Below are 23,500 nucleotides of genomic sequence, written 5' to 3' on the forward strand. Positions count from 1 at the left end.
GAATAGTATAACTTCCCCCAGGGAGCAGATAAATAACAACTCTACCTAACCAGACCTGTGTCCGTCACCACGCTCTCTGCACAACTATATCGTAGTCCTCGCAATAATACTGTGGGGAAGGTAGGACAGGTGTTATGATGCCCATTTCATAGCTGAGGAAATGGAGGCTTGAGAGAGAACGGCTTGCCCCAGTATTGTATCACTTGGAATCAAGGCTGGAGCAAAACCGAGTTCTTCTCATCCTTAACCCACTGCTCTCAGTCTAGAGGGATGTCCCTAGGCAGGTGCCTCGGGGTTTGATAAACACGTGGACAGTCCCTCTATCCATCTTCTAAATTAATAAGTGCAGCCTCACTCCGTCTCCGCTTCTTCCTAGAGTAGGAGCTCTTCTTTGCTTTAAGTCTGTCTTCATGCGGCTGCCTCTTTACATCTTTGATCACATTTCTTTTCCTTCCCTGAAACAGCTCTAGCCTGGCTGGCTTTTCTCTAGGCAGGATACCCTGACTTGGACACATGAGGTTTTGCCACAATTTGGGAAATCCCTAAGTGACGTGATCCTAAAATGTTTCCTGAGATTTTCAGGGGTCTGTGGGTGCCGCCATGCGTCAACAGATGTTTCCAGAAAGAGTCAGAGTCACCCCCCAAAATCTCTGCCCGAGGCACAGCTGACAGCCCTGAGCCCCCTCACCACAGATGACTGGCCTGGGGGTCAGCTTCCCCCCACCCCCATGATCTTCTCTATACCCTGGTTTTCTATAGCCTCACAGTTACTCTTTGAAAATTTTCTCCATCGGTCTGTCCCTCCATTTCCCAGAAAAGCCACGTGGTCACCTACACGCTTGGGAATCTGACTTTGCGCTTGAGCTCCTGGAGAACGGGGTCATGCTTAAGTCATCTCTACCCCCCAGCACCAGTGTCTCACATGTGGTCAGTGCAAACAGGTGTCAGCTTAACTATACCCGGTGAGGTGTGCGTGCAGGAGGGCCCTGCTCTGACTTTCCCAGGCCAGCGGGTCCCAAAGAGGATGATCACGAGGATGAGGCTGTCAGAAGAGCCCGCAACAGGAGGACACACAGCGAGGCCAGGCGTGTTACGCGTGCAGAACTGTTAGGGACGCGAGAGCTACTTTCAACTAATTAAAGGCTGGCCTACACAATAGGATGCTCTTGTTCAGAACAGGACTGAAACAGAGGGAAATCAGCAGAGTTCTCGCTCTGGCTCCATGACCATTTCTAGTGGCTAAAAATGTCCAGCAAACAAGCTGCCCCCGAGGCCAGGCGTCTCCCCCATTACAAGATAAATCGTGCAGAGGCTGGGCATCTGCTCGATCAACATGCGGGGAGAGGAATCTTCAATTCCCCGTTCCATGGCGGGGCACTGAGGTCAGCCAGCCTCTAAGCTCCTCCCACCTCTGTGATGCCATGGTTTGGTCCCAGGGGTTCTGGATAACTGAGAGTTTACTGCACACAAGGTCCAAGGGGATAGGAAATTACAGCTTTGTCACATATTTTCAGGCTAATATCAGCTTCTCTTCCCCTTGGGAAATAGGACGTGACATAAGGGAGTCAAGGAGGCAGTGAGCTGGGAAACCAGACCCTCACCCCGGCCGTGCAACCCTGGCCGGCCATGGGGATGCGCGTGCAGCCTCCTGGTGCCACGGGAGCCACCAGGTACCATACGGCTGATACTCCAGGAAGGAAGATTCAGTTTGATCTGAACCAAGAGCCACCAGCCGTGGAAGGCAGGGAGGCCACCCTCAGGGGACCAGGACGGCCTTTGGGTGCAGCCTCAGACTAGAGCTGGGGGAACCGTGTTCAACTCCTGGTCCACTGGCAGCCCCAGGCCGACTCCTCTCCTCTAGTGGGTGCAGACCTGGCGGGGAGTGGCACTCTGCAGGGAGGGGGGAGAGAAAGGAGAGTGGGACACCTCACATTTTATAAACAGCTTGACTTATTTCCCACTCTGTAAAACGGGCCAGAATATAACTGCACGGAACATCGTCATCCCTGTTTCTGCCCCGCCTCAACCAGCTACTGCCTATTTTTCTCTGTCTACTATGTTCCTATGCCCTCAGAGGTAAAGGAAAAATCTTCTTCAGGCCCATGAGACATGACTTCTTTCCAGCCTGCATAACGTTTCCCTGCTAAATCCAATACTTCAAAGGATGAGACCTGCAGATACCAAGGTGCTAGCCCCACACGTCACCACTCCTTGGCTTCCTCTCTTGGGTCCAGCCTCATCTCTTTCCAAGCCTGGATGCTCTGCTAACTTACAGGTCAGAGCCAGGGACATGGGCCAGGTTGGCACAGAGTCCATGCAGGTGGGGCGAGATCTGCAAGTCAAATTCTTGACTTGACCTCTTCCAACTGACAGTCAGGAGGGACCTGGCTTTGGGGCACTGTGATTTCTGGCCATCGACACCAGGCTCAACAAGTCCACATTCGGGGCAGCCCAGGCTGGTGACAAAGACACATTCAGGACCTTTAACCTCAGCCTTTCAGAAAGCAATGTTTCCAATTCCAGCACCACCTCTTCTAGGAAGTCTTCCCTTATTCTGCTAGTAGCAACCACTCTCCATCTGTTGTCCCAACCTATCATGTTAGTACTTATATATGACAGTCCTGAAAAGCCGTCAATTCATCCTGCCTCCCACGGGTCTGTCTCCCTACGTAACTGCTAGATCCGTAAGGATGCAAACTCCACCCTACATCTCGCTGTGCCTCCAGAGATTTGCTCACTGTGAGCGTCAGTAAATGTTTACTGCATTGAGCTGAACGGCCTTTATAAATCCCAGGGAAGGATCAAGGAGGAGGCAGCAGGGCTCAGGAAATAATTCATCACAGGTTGATCAACATTTTCTCCTCTCCATTCCCTCCCCCAAACCAGCTGCAGCCAGTCCTTCCTGAGCCTGGCCTGCTGAGAAGCCTCCTAAGAAAGAACGTGGCTTCCTCCGTCTCCCTCCTGGAGGGATGTGGATGCGTCGTGTTTCAGGAGGTCAGAAGTGGGGCTCAGAGACACAGAAGTATGCACCAAATCACGCAACCTTCTAGTGGCCTTTCTGGGGAATTCTGGCAAGAACAAGCACCTCTGCCTTTTATCAGGAGGAGGAAAAGCCAGTTCCTTGATGCCGAGGTCCTGGATGGGCTCTCCACTGGTGGGGCTGGAGGCGGCTGGAAGTCTAGGATGGTAGAGACGTGTAGCCAGGTGGAGGCACAGTGCCACTCTTGCTGTCCACAGATGATGCCCAAAGGCTCTTGAAATGGCATAGATACCACCGTTAGGTCATTGAGGAAGCAGGACATTTCTGAGAGGACTCCAGACCTGCCACAGGGATGGGTTTCACGCCCAGGGCCTGACCTTAGGAAGCCTCCCTGGGGAAATGGCATCCCTGAAAGAGGAGGGAACGAGGAAGAGCCATTTACCCCTCTCTAAACTGTCATCCCGACTTGACACAGTGGATGCTGCCCGCGTACGATGCCCTTGGCCCATTCCCCAAAGTCCACAGCTGCACACCCCCCGAGCCCGGTGGACTTCTGGGCACCCCTCCTCCACATGCGGTCACAGTCAGGCAGCGGCAGATGCTTGAAAATACAATTTTGCATCTCAACTTCAGCAAAGTACGGTTAGTAGCTAAATCTAACTCAGATGTTCAAAGCCTGTTGTTTTATCTCATCCATATCAAAACCTCCCAGCTAAGAAAATATGCCCGTGAGCAGGTGTTCATTTTAGTGAAAAGACAGGGCAGGGCGCTGACTAATACGGGATCACCCCGTATTAGTCAAGCCTAAAGGCCCAGCCTCCCGGGTTCCCCAAAAAACAAAGGCCATTTCCCTCCTGGGATGTCAGGGGGTTAACCCAGGGCCGTGCAGGCAGAAATCTACTCCTCCGCCTGCAGGGCACTCATGTGGCCCCTAGGGACTAGCAGGGCCATTTCCCTCCAGCTACAACATCACCTCCCCCACTGGCTCCAACACACACCTTGTTTCCTCCAGGGCACAAGTGCCTCGGGCTCGGAGTTCCCAGGAGATTCTTCTGTGAGAGGGGTCGCTACTGGATACCTCCCTGGGGAGCTTCCCAGGCAACTCACACACACACACACACTCCACTCAGGCCTGCAGGCCCCGAGGTTTCTAGAGCAAGGGTATGACTCAGGGTGGAGAGCTCTGTTGGCCTGGGAGCGCCGTCAGCAATCTCACAGTGCAGCCTGCTGGGCCTGGATGCCCATGCAGCTGGGGGGGCAGGGGCGCGGGGTGCAGGGAAGGGGCATCATTTTTTTTTTTTTTTTTTTTGCGGTACGCGGGCCTCTCACTGTTGTGGCCTCTCCCGTTGCGGAGCACAGGCTCCGGACACGCAGGCTCAGCGGCCATGGCTCACGGGCCCAGCCGCTCCGCGGCATGTGGGATCCTCCCGGACCAGGGCACGAACCCGCGTCCCCTGCATCGGCAGGCGGACTCCCAACCACTGCGCCACCAGGGAAGCCCCGGGAAGGGGCATCTTGCTCCCCCTCTGTCCACCTTACACACCTGGGAAAGGAGCCTCGAACCCTAAGTCTCAAGTTTAGGCTTGAAGGGTTGCGGAAGGGGAAGGGTAGCTTTACATGCCAACGGATCTCCCACCCTGCTGGGCTCTCAGCTGCTCCGTGCTTTCGAATGTTCCAAACCGTGGGCACCGGGAGAGAAGCAGCGCTCGGTGCTGCCAATGAGGAGCTGGGGGCCCAAGGCGACGGGCGGGAAACAGCTCGGCTGGGCCTTTGCAGGGCTTACCTTCAACTTGGACCCCCCTGCCTCTGCGGATGCTTCAGCACTGACCACATGGATGCAGTTCCTACGTGAGCACCAAGAGGGCGCAGTTCACAGGCATGAGCCGCGATGGAACCACAGGGTCAGGGTGGCCTCAGGCTGGGCCCTGTGGGCCGCTAGGTCCCGACAGGTGAAGGCAGGAAGGATGGAGAAGAAGTGGCAGCAGAGGGAAGTGGCGCTGAAGACACACCCACAGGAGTTGGGGTCAGACCGGGGACTGGCAGATGGCGGAGAGGAAGGAGGTGACGTGGACACACGAGCTTAGGGGGAGCCGGCTGAGTGTGGGGAGACCCACACCCGCCACCCCAGTTTCCTCTCCAGCTGCCTGCTCTTGGCTTCCCTGCCTCTGCTACCCACCTATGCCCCCAACGCCTCTGTCCCTTCCCTCTCTCCCCACTACAGTCCCCTCGCCTCTCTGCAGCAGAGTAAGTTCCTCACCCCTCTGGGTAGGCCACAGTCCCCCACTACAGCCCCCATACTACCTGTGTCCCATCCCCTCCCCTCCAGCCCGTGTCTGAAAGATGTCCGAGGCTCCAGGCGCGTCCGAGCCCCACATCCAGGCCACTGGCACTGTGCAGCAGGTGAGGAAGCGGCAGTGGACAGCCCCCAGCCCCACAGCACACTGCACCCGTCTGGACAGCTTTGGGCTCTGCGTCCTCGGGAACCGCCAGACCCCAGAGCCAGGATCTGCTCCAAAGGCACCTCTTCCCCCGCAGGTGAGGCTGCTCCGGGGGCTGAAACGGAGGGCACGCTGGAGCCGTTGCCCACTTAGCTGGCGGCCGGTCACCCAAAGTCTCCGGAGGAAAACGTGGGGCTCTCCGGGAGGGAGAATTTTTATTTTCTGGCATCGTATTTTTTCAAAAGGAGTGAATAGTTGGAGAAAACAGGCGACAGCGTGGGTGGCCACCAGAGAGGCAGAGAGGATGATCAAAGCCCACGAGGCACGGAGGAAGCAGCCCTGGTGTGGCCCAGAGAACAGTCTAGGTGGCCGCACCTCACAAAAGGCCACCAGGGGACGGGAGGTGCAGGGTGAGGGGGCCTCGGCCACCGGCATTTGTGGCCCTGCTCCCCGACCCCAGCCCCTCGGCTAACGGTCTTCAGCTGGAACAAACACCTGCTGTCCAACTGAGCTCCCAGTTCCCTGGGAGGGCCATCCCATCTCTGCGTGGGAGGTGAGCCTGCCCAAACTGTGGCTCCCAGCCTGCTGTCTTCTTCCAAGAAGAAGCTGGAATCCCTCCCTCTGGACTCGATCCTCCTGGCGGCCACCCCTCTCGTGGTCCCAGCCCAGGGCGAGCAGCCCGGAACACTCTCTGAGTTTGCTGGCTGATGAATGAGCTCATTAAAGTGAGCCACAGGTGACTGAGTGGCAGCGAGTCCACTGTGTCAGGCACAGGGCCGAGGGTCCCCACAGTTTCCAAACAAGCGTGCTCTATCAATTTCCCCCGTAGAGCCCTAGCTCAGGCTCCCAGTTTCGGAAAACCAGGATGCCGAAGACCAAAGCGGGGACGCGACTTGACCAGAGCAACGATCGCCCCTAGTGGCCAAGCCTGGGCAAGACCCCAGTCTCCAGACCCCACTCAGCCCGGTGGCCCCCCACTGCACAGGGGTCCTCCGAACATGCCAGCTGGGAAAGAGGTGGGGCTTCAACAGCCCGTGGAGTTCCTAGAGCCCTCAACCCACTTGAGGCTACTCAGACCTACTGCCTTCTAGAAAGTTCTTTCAAAAAACTTTTCACCCATGTTCTGTAGAAACTGGGGAAATTCCCAAGGCAATAGGGCATCATTTTAGGAGCAGCACTGAAGGGAGAGGTTTAGGACCCAGTTCTCTTCTCCCTTCCAATTTTTTGGAGAAACCATAAAAAGCCTGCATTTCCACGCAGAGCAGCTGGCTTAGCCCTTATACAATGTGCCGGGTCTTCCCTTCTCTTGGTCAATACTGTGGCTACTTGGGAATGACCCAAGGATCTGCTTCACCCACGTTCTTCTCTAGGCAAATTTGAGGGACGATAATAAAAGAGAGAACTCTACTCACTCCTCTCCCCACAAGAGCAGGCAGGGACAGACCACAGTGCTGAAGACCCCAAGAGGCAAGTCATGGAACATCCGTCCACATTACCTGCTGCCCCACAGCTGCCACTGCCCTCCCCCACCCAGGAGCTGGCTCCCCACCTGTAGGACACAGAGCAGGGGCGTCACAGCCTAGAGCGGCCAAGCCCTCTGCTCGGCCAACACACTTCCAGGAGCCAAGACAGTCGGCAGAGACCTTTTGGGTCCTCCCAAGAGTCCCCTCCCACATCTTACCTGATGAGGTCAATAGGCTGAAACTTATAAAACACCCCATAGCGTGCCCATTCTTGATACAGCAGCTAAACAAAAAAAAAACAGGGAACCAGATTAGAGGTACAGCAGACAACTATTCACCTTTCGTTATTCAGCTTTAGGAAGTCAACATTTGACACACACCCCTCCCCACCAAAGCCATCCTGGCAAGTCAAAATCGAATCCCCAAAGCCCAGCTTCCAGGAGAATTCCCATGAGGTATCCACAGGGAGACTCCAAAGGCAGGAGGCTGCAGAAGCTGACTTGTCCTCCCCCAACAGTAAAGGTGATCTTCCTCACACTCTGGGTGTGCCGCACCTACCAAGCAAAACCCCTCGCTCTTCACTCCCTCGCCTTGCTGAGTCCAGCCAGACGAGCCCTGGCGTTCATTGATTCACTCGTTTAGTAAGTACTGACTGAATATCCACCTTGTGCCAGGCCCTGTCCAGACACTGGATAAAGCAGTAAACCAGACCAAGTCACTGCCATCGTGGGGCTTATTACCCCTTGTGTGCAGAGACAAATATTAACTTATAAATGTCACGGAGAAAAATAGATCAAGGTAGGGAGGAGAATATGAAGAGCGGGGTAGGGTGCTATTTTAGACAGGATGACAAGGGAACACCATTTACAATAGCCAAGACACGGAGACAACCTAAATGTCCATCGACGGAGGAATGGATAAAGAAGACATGGTGCATATATACAATGGAGCATTAATCAGCCATAAAAAGAATGAAATAATGCTATTTTGCAGGGACATGAATGGACCTAGAGATTGTCACACTGAGTCAAGTAGGTCAGACAGAGAAAGACAAATATCATAGATATCACTCATATGTGGAATCTAAAAAAATGGTACAAATGAACTCATTGACAAAACAGAAATAGTCACCGATGTAGAAAGCAAACTTACGGTTACCAAGGGGGAAAGTGGGGAGAGATAAACTGGGAGCTTGGGATTGACATACACACACTACTATATATAAAATAGATGACTAATAAAGACCTACGGTACAGCACAGGGAACTCTACTCAATACTCCGTAATGACCTATACGGGAAAAGAAGCTAAAACAGAGTGGATATGTGTGTATGTGTAACAGATTCACTGTGCTGTACACCTGAAACGAACACAACAGTGTAAATCAACTAGACTCCAATAAAATTTTTTTAAAAGATATAAAATAACAAAATAATTTTAAAAATAAAGTAATTATTGATAGGTATTAAAAAAAGAAAAGGATGGCAAGGGAGGGCCTCTCTGAGGAGGTGACATTTGGGCTGAGACCTGAAGGAAGTAGGTGGTTATGTTGCAGCTAGAAGAACACTCCTTCTGTGCCAAGGCCTAGAGGAAAGGGCACGTCCTAGGATGAAGAGGGAAGCCGGAAGGCTGGCGCTGAGCAAGGGGAGAACCTTGGGACATAACCCCAGTTAGAAAGGACTGGCAGGGCGGGGGGCTTCCCTGGGGGCGCAGTGGTTGGGAGTCAGCCTGCCGATGCAGGGGACGCGGGCTCGTGCCCCGGTCCGGGAAGATCCCACATGCCGCGGAGCGGCTGAGCCCGTGAGCCATGGCCGCTGAGCCTGCGCGTCCGGAGCCTGTGCTCCGCAACGGGAGAGGCCACAACAGTGAGAGGCGCGCGTACCGCAAAATAAAAGGAAAAGTCTGGAGTTCAAAGGAGAGTCCAGAGTCAGAGAAGACATGATTTGTAAAGTCATCAAGTTACGGATGCAACTGTCAAAGAGAGAGAGGTAGAGAAGAGGCGTGACGCCGGGGCCCTGGGTGCTCCACCGTTCAGAGGTCAAGGGGATGATGAAGAGCAGCAGAAGCGCCAGAGGAACAACGGTGACACGGCACCGAACTAGAAGTGGGTGGTGTCCTGGAGGCCAAGGGACCATGGGATTCCAAGGGAAGAAGGTGAGCATCTGGGTCAAATATGGCTGATGGGTCAGGCTGAAGGAGAACCAAGAGGTGACCTTGGACCCAGTGACCCATGGTTGACCTTGACAAGAGTGGTTCCAGACGGGCCAGATGGACACAGCAGAGGAGATCGCCAGGCAACCCCTGGAAGAGCTGGAGCTCCAGGGCGTCAAACCTGGAAGGTGATGCGACGATGCCTGCCCACCGCCCATGTGGCTCTGCCGGGCCAGCTCGCACAGCTCTGCAGGGGACGGAGGGTACTGTAGACCCTTCCCTGTCTCTACAAATGTTTAGTCACACAGTTCGAGACCAGGTGGATCGGGCTAAGCCCCGGGTTACAGGGTCCTGGGACAGACCGGCAGTCAACAGGGATGAGCCTGTGTGCGTCAAGTGCAAGAGGACAACCAGGGTAACCTGCAACAGTCCCTTTAAACCTGCAGAGTCTAGAACTTTCTAATGAGCTCCTAGCAAATACACTCTCTCCCTCAGAGTTATGCCATGTCCTCCTCACCTACCGGCCAAGCCTGCGAACAGAGCCAGGAGGCTCTGCAGCTCCTTTTCACAGAGCCTTATTTCGGAGGCCTCGGATGTAATTCCAAGCACGTGTGTCTGACCCCAAACCTTCAGGGCAGGAAGCAACAAGGGGACCACACCATCTGATGGATCAGAGCATACAGGAGGCCAGGGTGGCTTCCTAGGGTCACATCGGTCAGTTGGCTTAAGTATTTCATGGGACTATAAAGAACCCAACTGTTAAAACCATCTGCAACGCCAGAGAAGGGCAAGACGCCCGAGACTCGGGGCCTCCCTGAGGCCACAAGCTCCTCAGAGAGCAGCCGGACCTGGGACAGACAGAAAGACGCCAGCTGTAGCCGGCTCAGAGGCGTTGATGGGACAGGGTGGACCAGGATGGGAGAGGATGGAATTCTACCTCTGGATCCTGCAATGACCTGTTGGGTTTTTTGGCAGGTCACTTCCCCATTAGTAAAATGGGAGTTGTGCAGGATGGGAAAACTAGTCCTCAAGTGAAACCAAGAAGAAAAGTACCTTTCCCGTCAGAAAGACAAGACCGACTTTTTAACTGCCCGCTAGAGGAGATAATCATCTGCAAAAGCTGGGAAATTCAGGACCAAGGGTTTAGAAACTGCTAAAGTTTCTAAAGTTTAAGATGAGTATCTTCCAGGTTGTGCTTCGGGTTCCCTGTAAGTGGGCAGGGAAGCCACGGGGAGCTGGTGGGACTCAGTCAGCCCCTGGAAGATGGTGACAGTCCCTCCCCTGGGATGCCTGAGAAAAGCAGGTAAGTCTGGCGGATGTGGAATGAGGTGGGTGCTGGCAGTGGGAGGGGCCCATCCACACCCTCGCAGCCCAGCTCTCTAGAAAGGCAAGAAACCCCTGCTCTCCAGAGGGAGGGAGCCTCTCGTGAATTACCCTCTGGGAGGGGGCTGAGTCATCGAGACTGCAGGCCGCACTAGGCGAGCTGCGGGGAAGGAGATCGCTCTCCGCCTACGAGGCACATCCCCGGAACAGCCACAAATCGCAGGGAAGAAGGAGGCGAACCCCAGGTACGGGCAGGATGGGCGGATCACCCCTAAAGGCCCCCAGGGGGGAGATCTCCCATCAGTTCTCAACCCCTCTCCACCTCCTCCAGCACCAACTTCAAGGGTTCTCCGTTGCACCCAACCAAAACCCTTCCCGCAGCCTCTGGAGGAACATAGACTCTTACAATGTAACACATATGAATAAATGTGCTGCACATATACGGAGATTTCAGCTGGTTCTTTCAAGATACCTTTCAGGTCCCACCCATACGCCTCTGAAGGGCTAGGAAGGAAGCCAGCACGGCAGTGAGAGGTCCCCTTGCCATACATGAAAGACCGTGTCCACCTGCTGGTGGCACTGGCTGGAATTTGGACACCAGGGTTTTAGTCCTGACGGGACAATCTTTTCATGGACATCGGAACCGGTCTCCTTGCCGTGCTGGGTATCCGCCTCCCAAGCCAAATGGACAGAAAAAAGCTTTCACTCTCACTCCTGGTTTCTCTTATTTCCCGTCACAGCAAACGTTATTTCCCTAACCATGACCCCGGCAGAGGAAAACAAGGAGGCCAGGACTGGCTGGCAAACCCAAGGAAAAGCCGCAAGGAATGGGTTGCTTGTCTTCCAAAGACACTTGTCCACCTTCACCGCGCCTCCACCAAGATGCAGCTCTGTCCTGGCTGGTCTCTCTCTGCCTGCCAGATTCTACCCAGCCCATCCTTTGGGGTGTGCACTGGGAGGAGGCAGCCCTGCCTAAGCGAAACAATTCCTGGGAGGGAAACGTTTTGTTAGAAGGTTTTATTGTTAACGATAATATAATATCATTCCAGGCAAAGGCACATATATTTTGGATGGTCTACAATTTGCTTCTCTCTGCCTCTGTGCAGGTAACCGGGGGCTGGCTGAGTTTTCCCAGGAGTACTGGGTGCTCCTGATCTCTGGAATGTTCCTGTAAAGTGTTCTACCTTGAGGGGCTGAGGGTTACCACCCACCCAGCAGGGGGTCACTTAGGTGGGCAGTAGGTGGTGATCGCTCTTTAAAGGGGAGTAATGTGACAAGAAAAAGTAGGCGGACAGAAAATGGCTGGGGCCAGGGAGGTGAGATGTGGGGAGAAAGGCTTCCTCCTTTTCCTTTAAATCTGATCCGGGACTTTTCAGGAAATTAAACACCACTGAGACTATTAGCATCAGATAGAAAACAGATGAGGTTAAAACATGGAAAAACTACAGCAGATTCCCTGGGCAGGCAGAGCAGGGGACACATGTAAGCAATCACAGCAGTATTTCTGGAAAAGACCTTTTTATGTTTTTAATACTTAACACTTCATAACAGGGACTAATAGGCTGGATAAAAAGAAGGTTGCTCAAAAGCAACTTGGGGGATGAATGATTTTCCAGACAGCAGAGTGGGGGTGGGGAGAGGGGGTACACGGGCTCCTATTCCTCATCCCGCCCACCCTCGTCTGTTCACCAGAGTCGCTGAAGGCTGGGGGACCTGGGTGGGAGGATGGCAGGAGGGCGATGGCCAGACGGGCAGCCCCCACTAAAGAGGCTGGGTGATGCTCAGAGCATCGTGCCGTGGTGGGAAGGGTGGTACCCACGCTCCTACAGTACCAGGAAACAGAAGAAACAGGATCTAGATGGAGGGCTGGGGACAAGAGTTGTCCAGGCAGGAGCTGTGACTGGCATAGGGGGGATCCTCCAAAGGGACCCTTTTCCCTCCCTTAAATATAACCTATTTCTAGCCGCCCGGAATATGCAGGTTTCTCATCTATCATTTGGGAATGGCTGTACCCTACCTGTCTGCCTCGACAGAGAGGATATGAATAACTTAAGGGCGACCCTCCCCAAACAAGCCATAACGGCATGGATACTGGTATATTTTTAGCAGGAACACTAGATTTGAGGGTCAGAGGGGCACTAGCCCCTTCTCTGTTTATGGTAGCAGTGTCATCATGGGCAAGGTGCACAATCGTTCTGTGCCTCAGTTTCCCCATCTATCAATGAAGGGATCTGGATGCTCAGTGTTTCTCAGCCAAAGCTCTCTTGTCCTCAGGGGCAGGGACACTGCCTCTGTGTGTGACTGTGGGACGTATTTCAGGATGGTTGGCAGCACCGGTCCACCGGGCGCTAAATGTCAACAGCACCCCCATACACAGTCACGTCAACGACCAGAAATGCCCTCACATTTCCAAACGCCTGGGGACAGTGAGCTGTGGAAGAACAGCTGGGAATAGATAAGCAGTAAACAGAACACGCAGGACACGTCTACGCAGCCCCCCACCCCTGCGTGGTCCTCGAGCACAGCATCAGGCTGGCTTACCTTTCTGTCATTCACATCATCTCCTGGACTATCATATTCACCCTGTAGGAGGAGAAAGCCAATGGAATGATCAAAAACAGAGACAGGGTTTTCTTTTAAATTTTCTAACGTTATCCCTTTCTTTCATTCCCATTTAAGGAAGGTGAAGAGCATGATATGTAAGGAGACACCGGTCCGCTTCCTTGGTCGCCATCACCTGCTGTGTTTCCTGTGGGCAGCTTCTCACCCAGGGCGGCTCCCCTTACAGGCCTCAGAGACCCCCCTGCACCTCCTCACAGCAAATGCAACAGCAGAACCCGACCTGGAAACGGACTAGCACATCAGGAAAACACCCCTGCGCCCTGGCCGTACCCGGCAGAACCTCAATTCGCATGTGCCCACAGCAAGGATGCTGGCGAGGAGAAAAGGTCACCTGGGAAATTCCTGCGGGCACTCAGGGGTCCCCACCCCAGGGGTCTCATTTGGTACCGCTGCGGGGTAGATGCTAAAGCGACCGATGGGGTGGACAGGGCAGCCTGGGGGCACCGAGTTCACGGGCCAGTTCAGTTCCTCACGAACCATCTTGAAGAATATCACTGCATTATGTTATAGGATGCTTATAACATTCCTCGCAGCCAAGAAAAGCTTTAATTACAGTCTCTCCGTTTTCTTAACCAAACAACAGTATAAGGGATTTTGAGAGACATCCTTAAAATAGGTCAAGATAGAAAAAAGATCTGACACTTAATACATCCTCGCATAGGATGAGGAATTTCATATCCACACAAAGCTATCACATATAAAATATCACTTTCAGTCATTTGAGGGCCTGACGGTCCAGCCTGCGTTATCCAGGTCTGGGACTTGCGCTCCCCGCTATCCACCCACCTTCCCCATCTCCCTTTAACCCTCCACACGCTGTTATCTGTCTTCTCACACTTTCCTCAAAATCAAGGCAGGGAGTGCAGGGAAGCCCAGACAAAAACCAGTTCGTTCTTCCATCGGGGAAATAACGGAAACAGTTTGAGACAACCGGCAAAAATCAACTGGGGATTATTTTCATTCACAAGTGGTCCGGAGCCAGCCCAGGTGGTTCGGCGTCGTCATTCCCTCCTGCCTCCCCGCCCGTATACCCACCACCATGTCGTCTGCAGTGTTCACCCTGCTGACTGATGGAGGCGGTACTCACGTCGTGCAGGGGGTAGGCAGCCTCGTAGATATTATTTGCTATCAGAGAATTAATACCTGCAGAAGAAGGAAGATGAAAACGGTAACTGTAGGGCAGGGGTTTCTCAACTTGAGCTTGGTCTTCTCATAAATACTAATTCCCCCAGCCCCACCTCTCAGCTGAGAACCCCTACCCCTCCAGATCCTCCCAGTCAAGAAGTTCCTTTCGGGCTTGACTTCTCAGCATAAGAACAGTATTTTTTCATTTCCCAAATGCAAAGTTATGATTAAACAGCAGATACGCTCTCTCAAACGTCACGTCCGTCCTGTCCTCGTACACTCAGATCCCTCTGGTCCCGGAACCCTCACCACCACTGCCTCCATGGCCACAGCCATGTGCTGAGAATATCTGTGTTCAGTGCCCGGCATAGGAATGACCACAGGGATTACTGTAATTATAATCAATAAACATGTCCGTCAGAGCATCCCACCGCACTTCATCTGAACTCACTTCCGGCCCCTCCCTGTTCCTTCACGAGGCAGCGTGCATTATGGTCCACGACTGACCTGCCTGGACCATTAGATCCCTAGGGCAGTGTGACCTGGGGAACCCCGGGTGTCCCCATGACCCTTTTAGGGGGTTCATAAGGTCAGACTATTTTTATAGTAGTACTAAGACACTGTTTGCTTTTATACTCCTATTCTCTCACGAGTCTACAGCGGAGTTTTGTGACCTGTGATGACATCATCCCCGGACAGCTAATGGAATGTGGGCTTGCGTATCCTTGTACTTTAAACTTTTCTCAATTTTAACTTCAAATATAACAAATATTAATCAATATAACGCACCTAGATGAAAGCCCTGTAGGCGCTCTCGATAATTTTTAAAAGTGTAAAGAGGTCCTGAGACCACAAAGTTGGAACACCGCGTAACAGGGGATCCATTTTTTTTTTAATCCCGACAGTATTCCACAGCACTGGGCACACACACAGCAGACCCTACTAAACAGATGTTACGTGAAGGAGTGGCTCCATCCCTGTAACTCCAATATACTCACCACAGAGAAGCTCCTGTCCAGCACAGAGCCACTACTATTCCCTCATTTCATTCACCTTTGGATTCAGAGACTATAACATGCCCTGTATGTTCTGTCACTCCGGACAGTCTGCCCTGGGTTGCTGGCTCCTAGATGGAAGGGATCATATCTCATCAGCTCGAGGACCCTGCCTGCGGGGATGCACATTCAGTGGGGGGCAGGGGGGTGGCAGGGGGCGGGGTCTCTGATACACAATGATTTCCCTCGTCTCAAGCACGCTTTCTGCCCTGAACCATTCTTTCCGGAGACGCTGTAGACGGTAGTGTGAAGAGGAGAAATTCGATTTTGGAGGGAAACACCCATGACGTCCAAATGCTAAGTAATCTGCATTTGCAAATGAGCCTGGAGAGACGGGCCAGGTTGCGTGACAAAGCTAGACGACAGCGACTCATGAAAATTCATGGTTTTCCACCTCCCGCACCCAGTCAGTGCCCCATCGCGTGCCCGGAGCCTCAGAGGTTCTCAAACAATCCTCCTCCCTCCATCAGCCTCCTCTTCCTCAAACCATGCCCCTATTCCCCTGGGATGCCAGAATGGCTGGCCAGGGGCCCACGTGGGAGCAGAGGCCCTCAGGAGGCTGCAGGGGCGCCTGGCAGAAGCGGCCACTCTTCCAGTGAGTTGAGAGCTGAGATTTCAGGGCTGCGGCGTCACCCAAGGGCCAGTCCTTTCCTGATTTTACGTCTCCTCCTCGGCATGCACAGAAAACATCAGAAATAACTGGGGGGAGGGGGCGGAGATGGGGGATGGAGGGTGGGTATAGGGAGTTAAGGGTTGGGGAGAGGTGCCCCGGGGCTGAAGGAGCTGCAGATTCGTCTTCCTCCGAGGGCTACAATTTCACTCTGAGCATCATTAATCAGTTCAAGAGCCGTAACCACAGCAACGTGTAGCCACCCTACGAACATCAAGGGGAGGGATCCCAAGCCGGGAGGGGGCGGGGGGTGGTTCAAAGCTGTCGACATGGATACAGGCTGAAGCACCACAGGCGGGCAGGGCTCCAGCTAGACCGCACCCCACGCACTACCCAACCCAATCCCTGCACCCATACCCACCCCCTGGTTGCCAAGGCGGCAGCATATACCCTGAAGACAGTCGCCACACTGCGTGGAAAAGTTCAGCAGGTGTGGAGCTCCCCTGCTCATTCTCAGCTTTGCTTAGCGTAGCCCAGCGTCTGACAGCACTGGGCCGACAACCTGACCTCCTGGGTCCTGCCACCAGAGCTTCAAAAAAGATCTCGAATCGTCGGAGGTCTAAAGCTGTGCACCCTACATCTCATCTGGAATAAAGTTCCTTGGCACTGAATGTCAGTTTCACTTCTAGAATGTTGTCCACGCCTTGTTTGCTGCCCTCCGAAGGCCTGCAAGGTCCCTGAGGCAGGGAGCACGCCCCTCTCACTGGAGTCTCCCAGGGCTCCCGCCTCACTGCTGCGAACACAAAAGGGATGACGGTTGTTACCCAAAAGAGTAAGCAGCCCTATGGCGAAAGTGATCGCAGCATCTCTTCCCATGTATCACGGGCATCTGCATACCCGCTACTCCAATTTTCTTTGGTAACCCACGCTGATGAAGGAAACTTAAACTCTGGTTGACTAGGCTGCTTCGTAAGAGAGGAACCAAGATGACTCAGGTCATCAAACCTGAACTGTCCTAAACCAGACAGCCAGAGCTTCAAGATGCTGTCATTGACTGTGTCTCTGCCCCATGGCTGTGTACCTCCCCCTCTTCAGGCGGTATCTTGTGGGCCATTCCGTCAGTGGCTGCTGGGCAGAGGGAGCGGATGGTACACGAAAGGAAGAGGAATGGGGAGGGGGAGAGGCAAGTGGAAAAGTAACTGTTTATCCACAACTTCATCCAAGAATGGGAACTGCTTTGGCCTCTCAGCCACAGACTTCAGACACCAAGATTCTACCCCCAAACAAGCATGGAAATCAGTTTCAAAGAAGAAAATAATCAAACTTAAAAAAAAAAAAAAGAAAAAGAGTCTCTGCTTTGAAAATTGAAATTCTGAATTTTTCCTTTCTTTTCAGCAAAAAGGGCTAATTGGTTCCATCATGCATCCTCCATCTGGCCATAACGGCAAAGCTTTCTTCTTCAGGATGACTTCCAAAGTCCTTCCTCTCTGCTCTAGACCCAGGGAGAGAGATCTGAGACCCAATCTTTTGTCCTCCTACTCCCAGAAGGAGAGCCAGCCAGAAGGAGAAAGCACTGAGAACATTTTCCTTCCCCTCTCGCCCCAAAGAGAAGCAGGGCCTCGGCCCAAACAAAGCATGGCCCACCGAGGACTTCTTTACTGATCCCCAAAGTCCCTTCAGGTCACCGGGTACTTCACACCTGCTGCTTAGAACCACAATTCCCCAGGGAAAAGGCTCACATTTTCTCTCTGCCCAGCACTGGCCACAGCTCTGCTGATTCTGCCAAGCCCAGCAACACTGGGCCTCTGCAAATCCGGGGTCAGGGTCAAGGACCAGAGCAGGGTGGGCTCAGGCCCTGGGACTGGTACCTGAAAACACCCTCAGAATATAAAACCTAAGGCCTCGCATTTAGCTTCCAAGACATCTCTGGTTTCCTGGACACAAAGGCTGACCCAAAGCACAGCTTCTGGTCCGCCTCCCGAGGTGAGAATCTCAAGTGCCCCCGAGTGACAGGGGCTGCAGCTCTGCCCCTCCAGGCCAAGCACCAGGACAGGTACTTAGAGAGATGGTGCTCAACTCCCGAAAACTCATTTGGTTTTGATTCCCCCCAGAACAGGGCCCAGTCTGCCCGGCGTTCTGCTTTCATCCCTGTATTCCAGCCGGACGTAAATCTAAACCAGAGCCCCCCAGACAGTGCACTGAACAGAGACTATATTTACCCATCACCCAGTTGTCTTGACATGTGCTTAATTACTTAAATGCCTTTAATCCCAAGCCTTTTCTTCTGACAAAATATAAACCAGTTCAGCTGGATGAATGATAAACCAGATGTTTACACCACACAACATGATCTGGCTTCGGTCAAAGTAATTAAGACATCGTCTCCTGAGTAGGGGGGGGGGGAGATGCCCAAAGCATACACTTGTTTAAAGGCTCTGACACCGAAGTATCTATGAAAATGGAGCTCCACCAGGCTGTAATTTTCTGTCCATGAAAAGGCAACAACTTTCACATGAAGGAACAGGAGAGGCGTCAGTCAAGGAAGCTTGGGCTTCTTTCCACGGTAAAGCGCACTTGAAAGGCATTCCAGAATAGGGTGAACTGGCCCAGTCCTGAACCCGACCGCTGACCTGACGTTACGTTGATTAGGAGGCACCCTCGGGCTGGGCCAAGCTCGTGACGACTCGCAGACTACCACCACCCTGCGGACCCCAAACTCACAAGTACTTCCAGGCTCTGGACGTGGCGTGTGTATCAGCCCACCATCCCTCACTGCCCAGGTAGATAAAAGGGAAAGGGCAAGCGGGCTCTCGGGGAGGTTACAGAAGAAACCCCCCAAATTAAAAGGTAGACAGTCACCAAATGCCGATCCTTTTACAAGGTCAGCTCCCCTTTCTTTGCCTTCTTCTGCTAATTTTTATCCTGCTGCCCCTCCTTTCACCAAAGAAGAAAAAAAGCAAAGAAAAGACAAAAAGGCGACAAGAAGTCCAAGAGACCCTACTGCTGGCTAGGACACTGAAAGGGACCAAACGGCGAACGTCCATAGAGCAAATGTTAGAAAGACCGCAACAAAGATTAAGCCCTTCACAGAGCAGGCTTGGTTTCGTTCGAGGACTTCGGGGAAGCGACATTCAGATGCCCAGAAGGCCAGCACGTGGACTACCCTTCCCACTCCCTACCCTTGCCCACAGGCAGGGCAAGAAGCCTGTGGCAGCCCATCCTGCACTCACATCGCTGTCTACCTTTAAAGTCCCTAAGAGTCACCTGCGGAGCTGGTTAAAAATGCAGTTTGGGACTAGCAGGTGCAAACTAGTATATGCAGGATGGATAAACAACAAGGTCCTACTGTAGAGCACAGGGAACCGTGTACACAGAGGGTAACGGCTCTCCCGCTAATTCCAGGTCACGATGCTACCTGGCATCCCCAACTGCCAGGCCGCACCTTTGTAAATGGTCTCTCTGTTGATATTCCTGCCCTGAATGGTGGTCATGTGAGTGTGTCATTTGCTCCTGTTGGGACCCTAACCTGATTCTCTGGAGTGGTTTCCTTTCTGTCTTTTGTGTCATTTGCTTTCCCTGCATGCATCTCTCTCGCTAGACAGCCACGTGGCTTATCTGTTCTTCTCAAATGCCACTCAAATGTGAGCTCCGTAAAGGCAGGGATCTGTGTCTGTCTGAGTCCCTACTCTAGTCCCCAGTTCTAGAACATGAATGATACGTAGAATACGAATAAATATTTGCTGAATGAACGGATGTCACAGTGGGAAGACCTCAGCTCCACCTTCGCTGGAAAACCTTTCCCAATAACTTCATCCGTTTATTAACTGATTAATTTACAGGAACACTGAAGAAGAGTCAAGAAACTCGGGTTTCCGTCAGCTCCAAACCTCTAACCTTGGGCTCGAAGTCAATCTCTCTGTTGGGAAAGTGGTTAATATCTAATATCCGTTGAACCTACTCTGCACGGGAGTTAAAGGATCAAAGGAGACTAAAGAGTGTGAAAGTGCTTTGCAAAGCATACGATGACACACATGCAAGGGGTCCTTACTCTCTTGGTTACAGGAAGACCTCATGTGTACAGAGATCTCTTATCTGGTTATCTCAGCTCTCACAACAGAGAACCCAGAAGAAAAAGTATCTCATTCTCAGGCAACCGACTCCCTAAGGTAACGTACCTAGCCCAGCAGAATCCTCCAGATCCTTCTGCAATGCCTTTTCGCTCTCTCTTTACCCCAAATTCTAATGAGTTGGTTTTTCTGTGTCCTAAATAGCACGGCAAACCTTGAAATAGCAAAACTCAGGGAGGGAGGTCACCAGAGTCAAGAATTCAAAAACATCAGAGATTGTGGGGCAAACAGCCCTAATAATACTTAGGTAATCCTTGAGGAAACTTGGATAACCTTGTATTCTCAAGGATAATCCTGAATCCTACAGAAAAGCTTACGTATGCCTTTCTAGAGAGACCATATGTTGATATAGTCTATGTAAGAAAGCAGGGAATTTTAGAGAGACTTTAGAAAAATTTCTATATAAGAAGATGTTGCTGAGGACATGAAGTGCTACACCACTGACTGTATTCCCCTCTCACTTTGGTTCAAGGTCAAATTTGCAGCCCAACTGCAAAAGCTAGAGGGCCGTATGGTTTGCATATCTGTAGTCTATTTTCTTTTTTTTTTTTTTTGCGGTACGCGGGCCTCTCACTGCTGTGGCCTCTCACATTGCGGAGCACAGGCTCCGGACGCGCAGGCTCAGCGGCCATGGCTCACGGGCCCCGCTGCTCCGCGGCACGTGGGATCTTCCCGGACCGGGGCACGAACCCGTGTCCCCTGCATTGGCAGGCGGACTCTCAACCACTGCGCCACCAGGGAAGCCCTGTAGTCTATTTTTTCCTCCTAGTTTCAACATTCTATTTTAACTTGTGCTTTTCCTGTTTCTTATTTCTTTATTTATTATTTATATTATGCTGTTTTATTGTTTTTCTTGTAAGTCACCTCAGAAATTTTGTGGAACAAGACGGGACTATAAATAAATCAATACATACATCTTGTATACGCAGCATAATGCTTTGCAAAGTAGGCATTCAAAACAATGTATTTTCTGCAAAGAAGAAAGTGACAATACCAGATAAACGGGAGTGATTCGGAATTATTATTATCTTTAGTTTTATTTTTCCATCTTCTATTTCTGATCTTTATCATCTTTTCCATCTTCTAATTTCCACTGTAATTGAGGACGATGAGAAAGGGAGCAAAGCTTTGTAAACTGGCCACAAAAGTAACGACCACATAAAAGGCAATTCCAAGGCTGAAGGATCAATGAAAATGCCTTGGAAAACAATTCCGCACACAGTCCTGTTCTTCCTTTTTCTTTTATTTTTATGAGGCAACCCTCCTCTGCAGGAAATCTAAGCCAATTCTAAGCCCATGTGTGTTTCTCTATAAAACCAGAGAGAAGGGCAATAAAATCAAAAGTTACCCATGGCTCAAAGGTCCGTATTATCCTGAGGCCTCACAATGTTATCACATTCCTCATTCTTTCTGATCTTCTAAGTAAGATGGTAAGTTGGCCAAAAAGCTTAAAGGGTCCTACTGTATTTTCCCAGGCGGAAGTCAAAGAACCTGAGAATCGGCCGTCAGCGTTCTCCTCTCCTGGGAAGCAGAGTCCAGTCCCTTGTTAGGAGCTAGTAAACCATCAGCAACTACCGTGGAACCAACAGCCCATAAAGACAGCCAAACGCCACGCTGAGTTCCCTGCATCCCAAAGGCAGAGGAAAGAGGCTCGGAGGAGGGAACCCAGGTTCTAGACCCAGTTCTAACAGTGTCTCAGTATGCGGCTCTGGAGAAGACACCCCTCCTGTCTGTGCACCTCGGTAACTGGAGATGATAATTCCTGACATACCTGCCTTCCCGGGGAGTCACGAAGCTAACACTGGATAACTTACGATGATATTTAGATGCATCCGTGGGAGCTGGCTGTTCTCAATCTGTGCTCCCCTTGCCCTCTGTACACTTCTAAGAGCATACCTGCCAGATGACCTCATAATTATCTGTTTACGTGTCTGTCCACCTGGTTACACTAAGAGCCCCGCAAGAACAGAAAGTAGGTCCAATTCATCCTGCCATCTCTCAGTTTCTAGAACATCATTTGACACACAGCAGGTGCTCAATAAATGTTTTCTGAATGTCAAAAAAGAAAGAAATTTTTGAAAACTACTCAACAACAAAATCCTTAAGATGTCTGACTTTGTGACATCAGAAAACAAACAAACAAACAAACTGATCCTCAAAGGGAAAAAAAAACTGCTGTCTTAAAGCAGAGGGTCTCTAATGGCTTTTCAACAATCTGGAGGCTGTCCCTCACAACAAACTTTAGTTTTTAAGGACTTCCCAGTTTACAAAACAAACTAACAGTTTCCCATTTAATCTTTACAAAAACTCTCCAAGACACGTAATTCTTACCTAAAAGGGAAAACTGGGTTGGAGAGAAGTTAAGTCATTTGTCCACAAACACACATCACAGGGAACTCACCAGCTACTGCTATGACACTAGCCGGCTGAGCACGTTTAATTAATTCACTAAAGCAAATCGACTGAGTAGAACGTGCAGGGCAGCCAGCCAAGTGCACTGGGGGATAAAAGATGATCCAGACACATCTCAAGGACTGTCTCGGGGGTCTAAGCCACGGACACAGATAATCACCAAGAAAGACATCAGACTTGATGGGAGTTCCGAGGAGAGGGCATAAAGGGAGAACCTGGGGGACAGGGGTATTCGGTCTGGGGGTGGGCCCGGGTGAGACGTGGGGAAGGACATCCCAGCAAAGGGAACAGCAGGAATGAAACCAGAGAGGGCAGCAGTCACATTAACAGGAAGAAAGGCAGGAGAGATGGACAGGGTGAGAGAGGAATGAGATGGAAATGGGCACAGCCAGATGTTGATTTCAAGGTTGTGGGAATATCTCAGTGGAGGTATCCAGCTGGTCGCTGGAAAGGCTGGTGTGCCATGGGGGAGAGAAGTGGGAAACAGAAATTCACAGCTGCACGTCTTCTGTGCAAAGTGAGAGTCAGGAGGCCAAGGGAACGTGGAGAAGACAACCTTGAAAATGGGGGAGGAGGAAGAGAAAGCAAAGCAAGTGTGGTCCAGGAAGGAGAAGCAGGATCCTCCCTGGGTACAGTGACAGGGTCTGGAAGGACACAGGAAGACGAAGACGGAGGAAAAGGCCGTGCAACGCGGGCAGTATGCAGTCACCTGTGACACCCGAGGGAGCAGTCCAACCAAAGAGGGTGTGAGTGAATAAAAGGCAGATTACTGGAACCGAGGAGTGAACTGGACTCGAAGTGACGGTAAATTCCGGAACTTTGATAGAGGCCATGGGAAAATACAAACTACATCCTCAGACCTCTTGACGCCTCTGGTGGTCCTCGGTTACAAGTGCTCAAAGTGAGGGCTTCGGTCCATCCCGTGGGACTGAGGGGCCAGTGCATCGCCTCACTCAGAGTCTCGTCTCATCAGCTCCAGACAAACACCACCATATAGAAGATTTGATTTTTTAACACTGGAGTGGTATTTAAAATGTTGTCGTGACATGAATACACCAAAGCAGAGTCACATACAGTCGCCCCCTTGAGAGGTCCCGCTCTGTTCTAATGATACTGTCACTACACTGCGCCTGCTCTGATTCCCTCTTCAACCCCTTCCCTCAGTCCTCAGGCAGCATATGGGCCCCACATAAAC

General features: G+C 51.8%; 1 protein-coding gene across 1 annotated transcript in view; it reads right to left on the reverse strand.

Annotated features, from left to right (window-relative positions):
• The window catches only part of ANO2 (anoctamin 2), a gene marked incomplete at its 5' end in the record, with an annotated part of 318,386 nt that overhangs the window by 211,628 nt on the left and 83,258 nt on the right, over positions 1–23,500 (reverse strand). Inside the window, 3 exons of the mRNA XM_082849511.1 lie at positions 7,100–7,164; positions 12,896–12,937; positions 14,064–14,119. Coding sequence (XP_082705637.1) covers positions 7,100–7,164; positions 12,896–12,937; positions 14,064–14,119 — 163 coding nt within the window. The remainder of the gene's footprint in view (positions 1–7,099; positions 7,165–12,895; positions 12,938–14,063; positions 14,120–23,500) is intronic.

The sequence above is a fragment of the Leucopleurus acutus genome, assembly GCF_964270905.1.
Source record: "Leucopleurus acutus genome assembly, chromosome: 11".
In the NCBI taxonomy this organism is placed as follows: domain Eukaryota; kingdom Metazoa; phylum Chordata; class Mammalia; order Artiodactyla; family Delphinidae; genus Leucopleurus; species Leucopleurus acutus.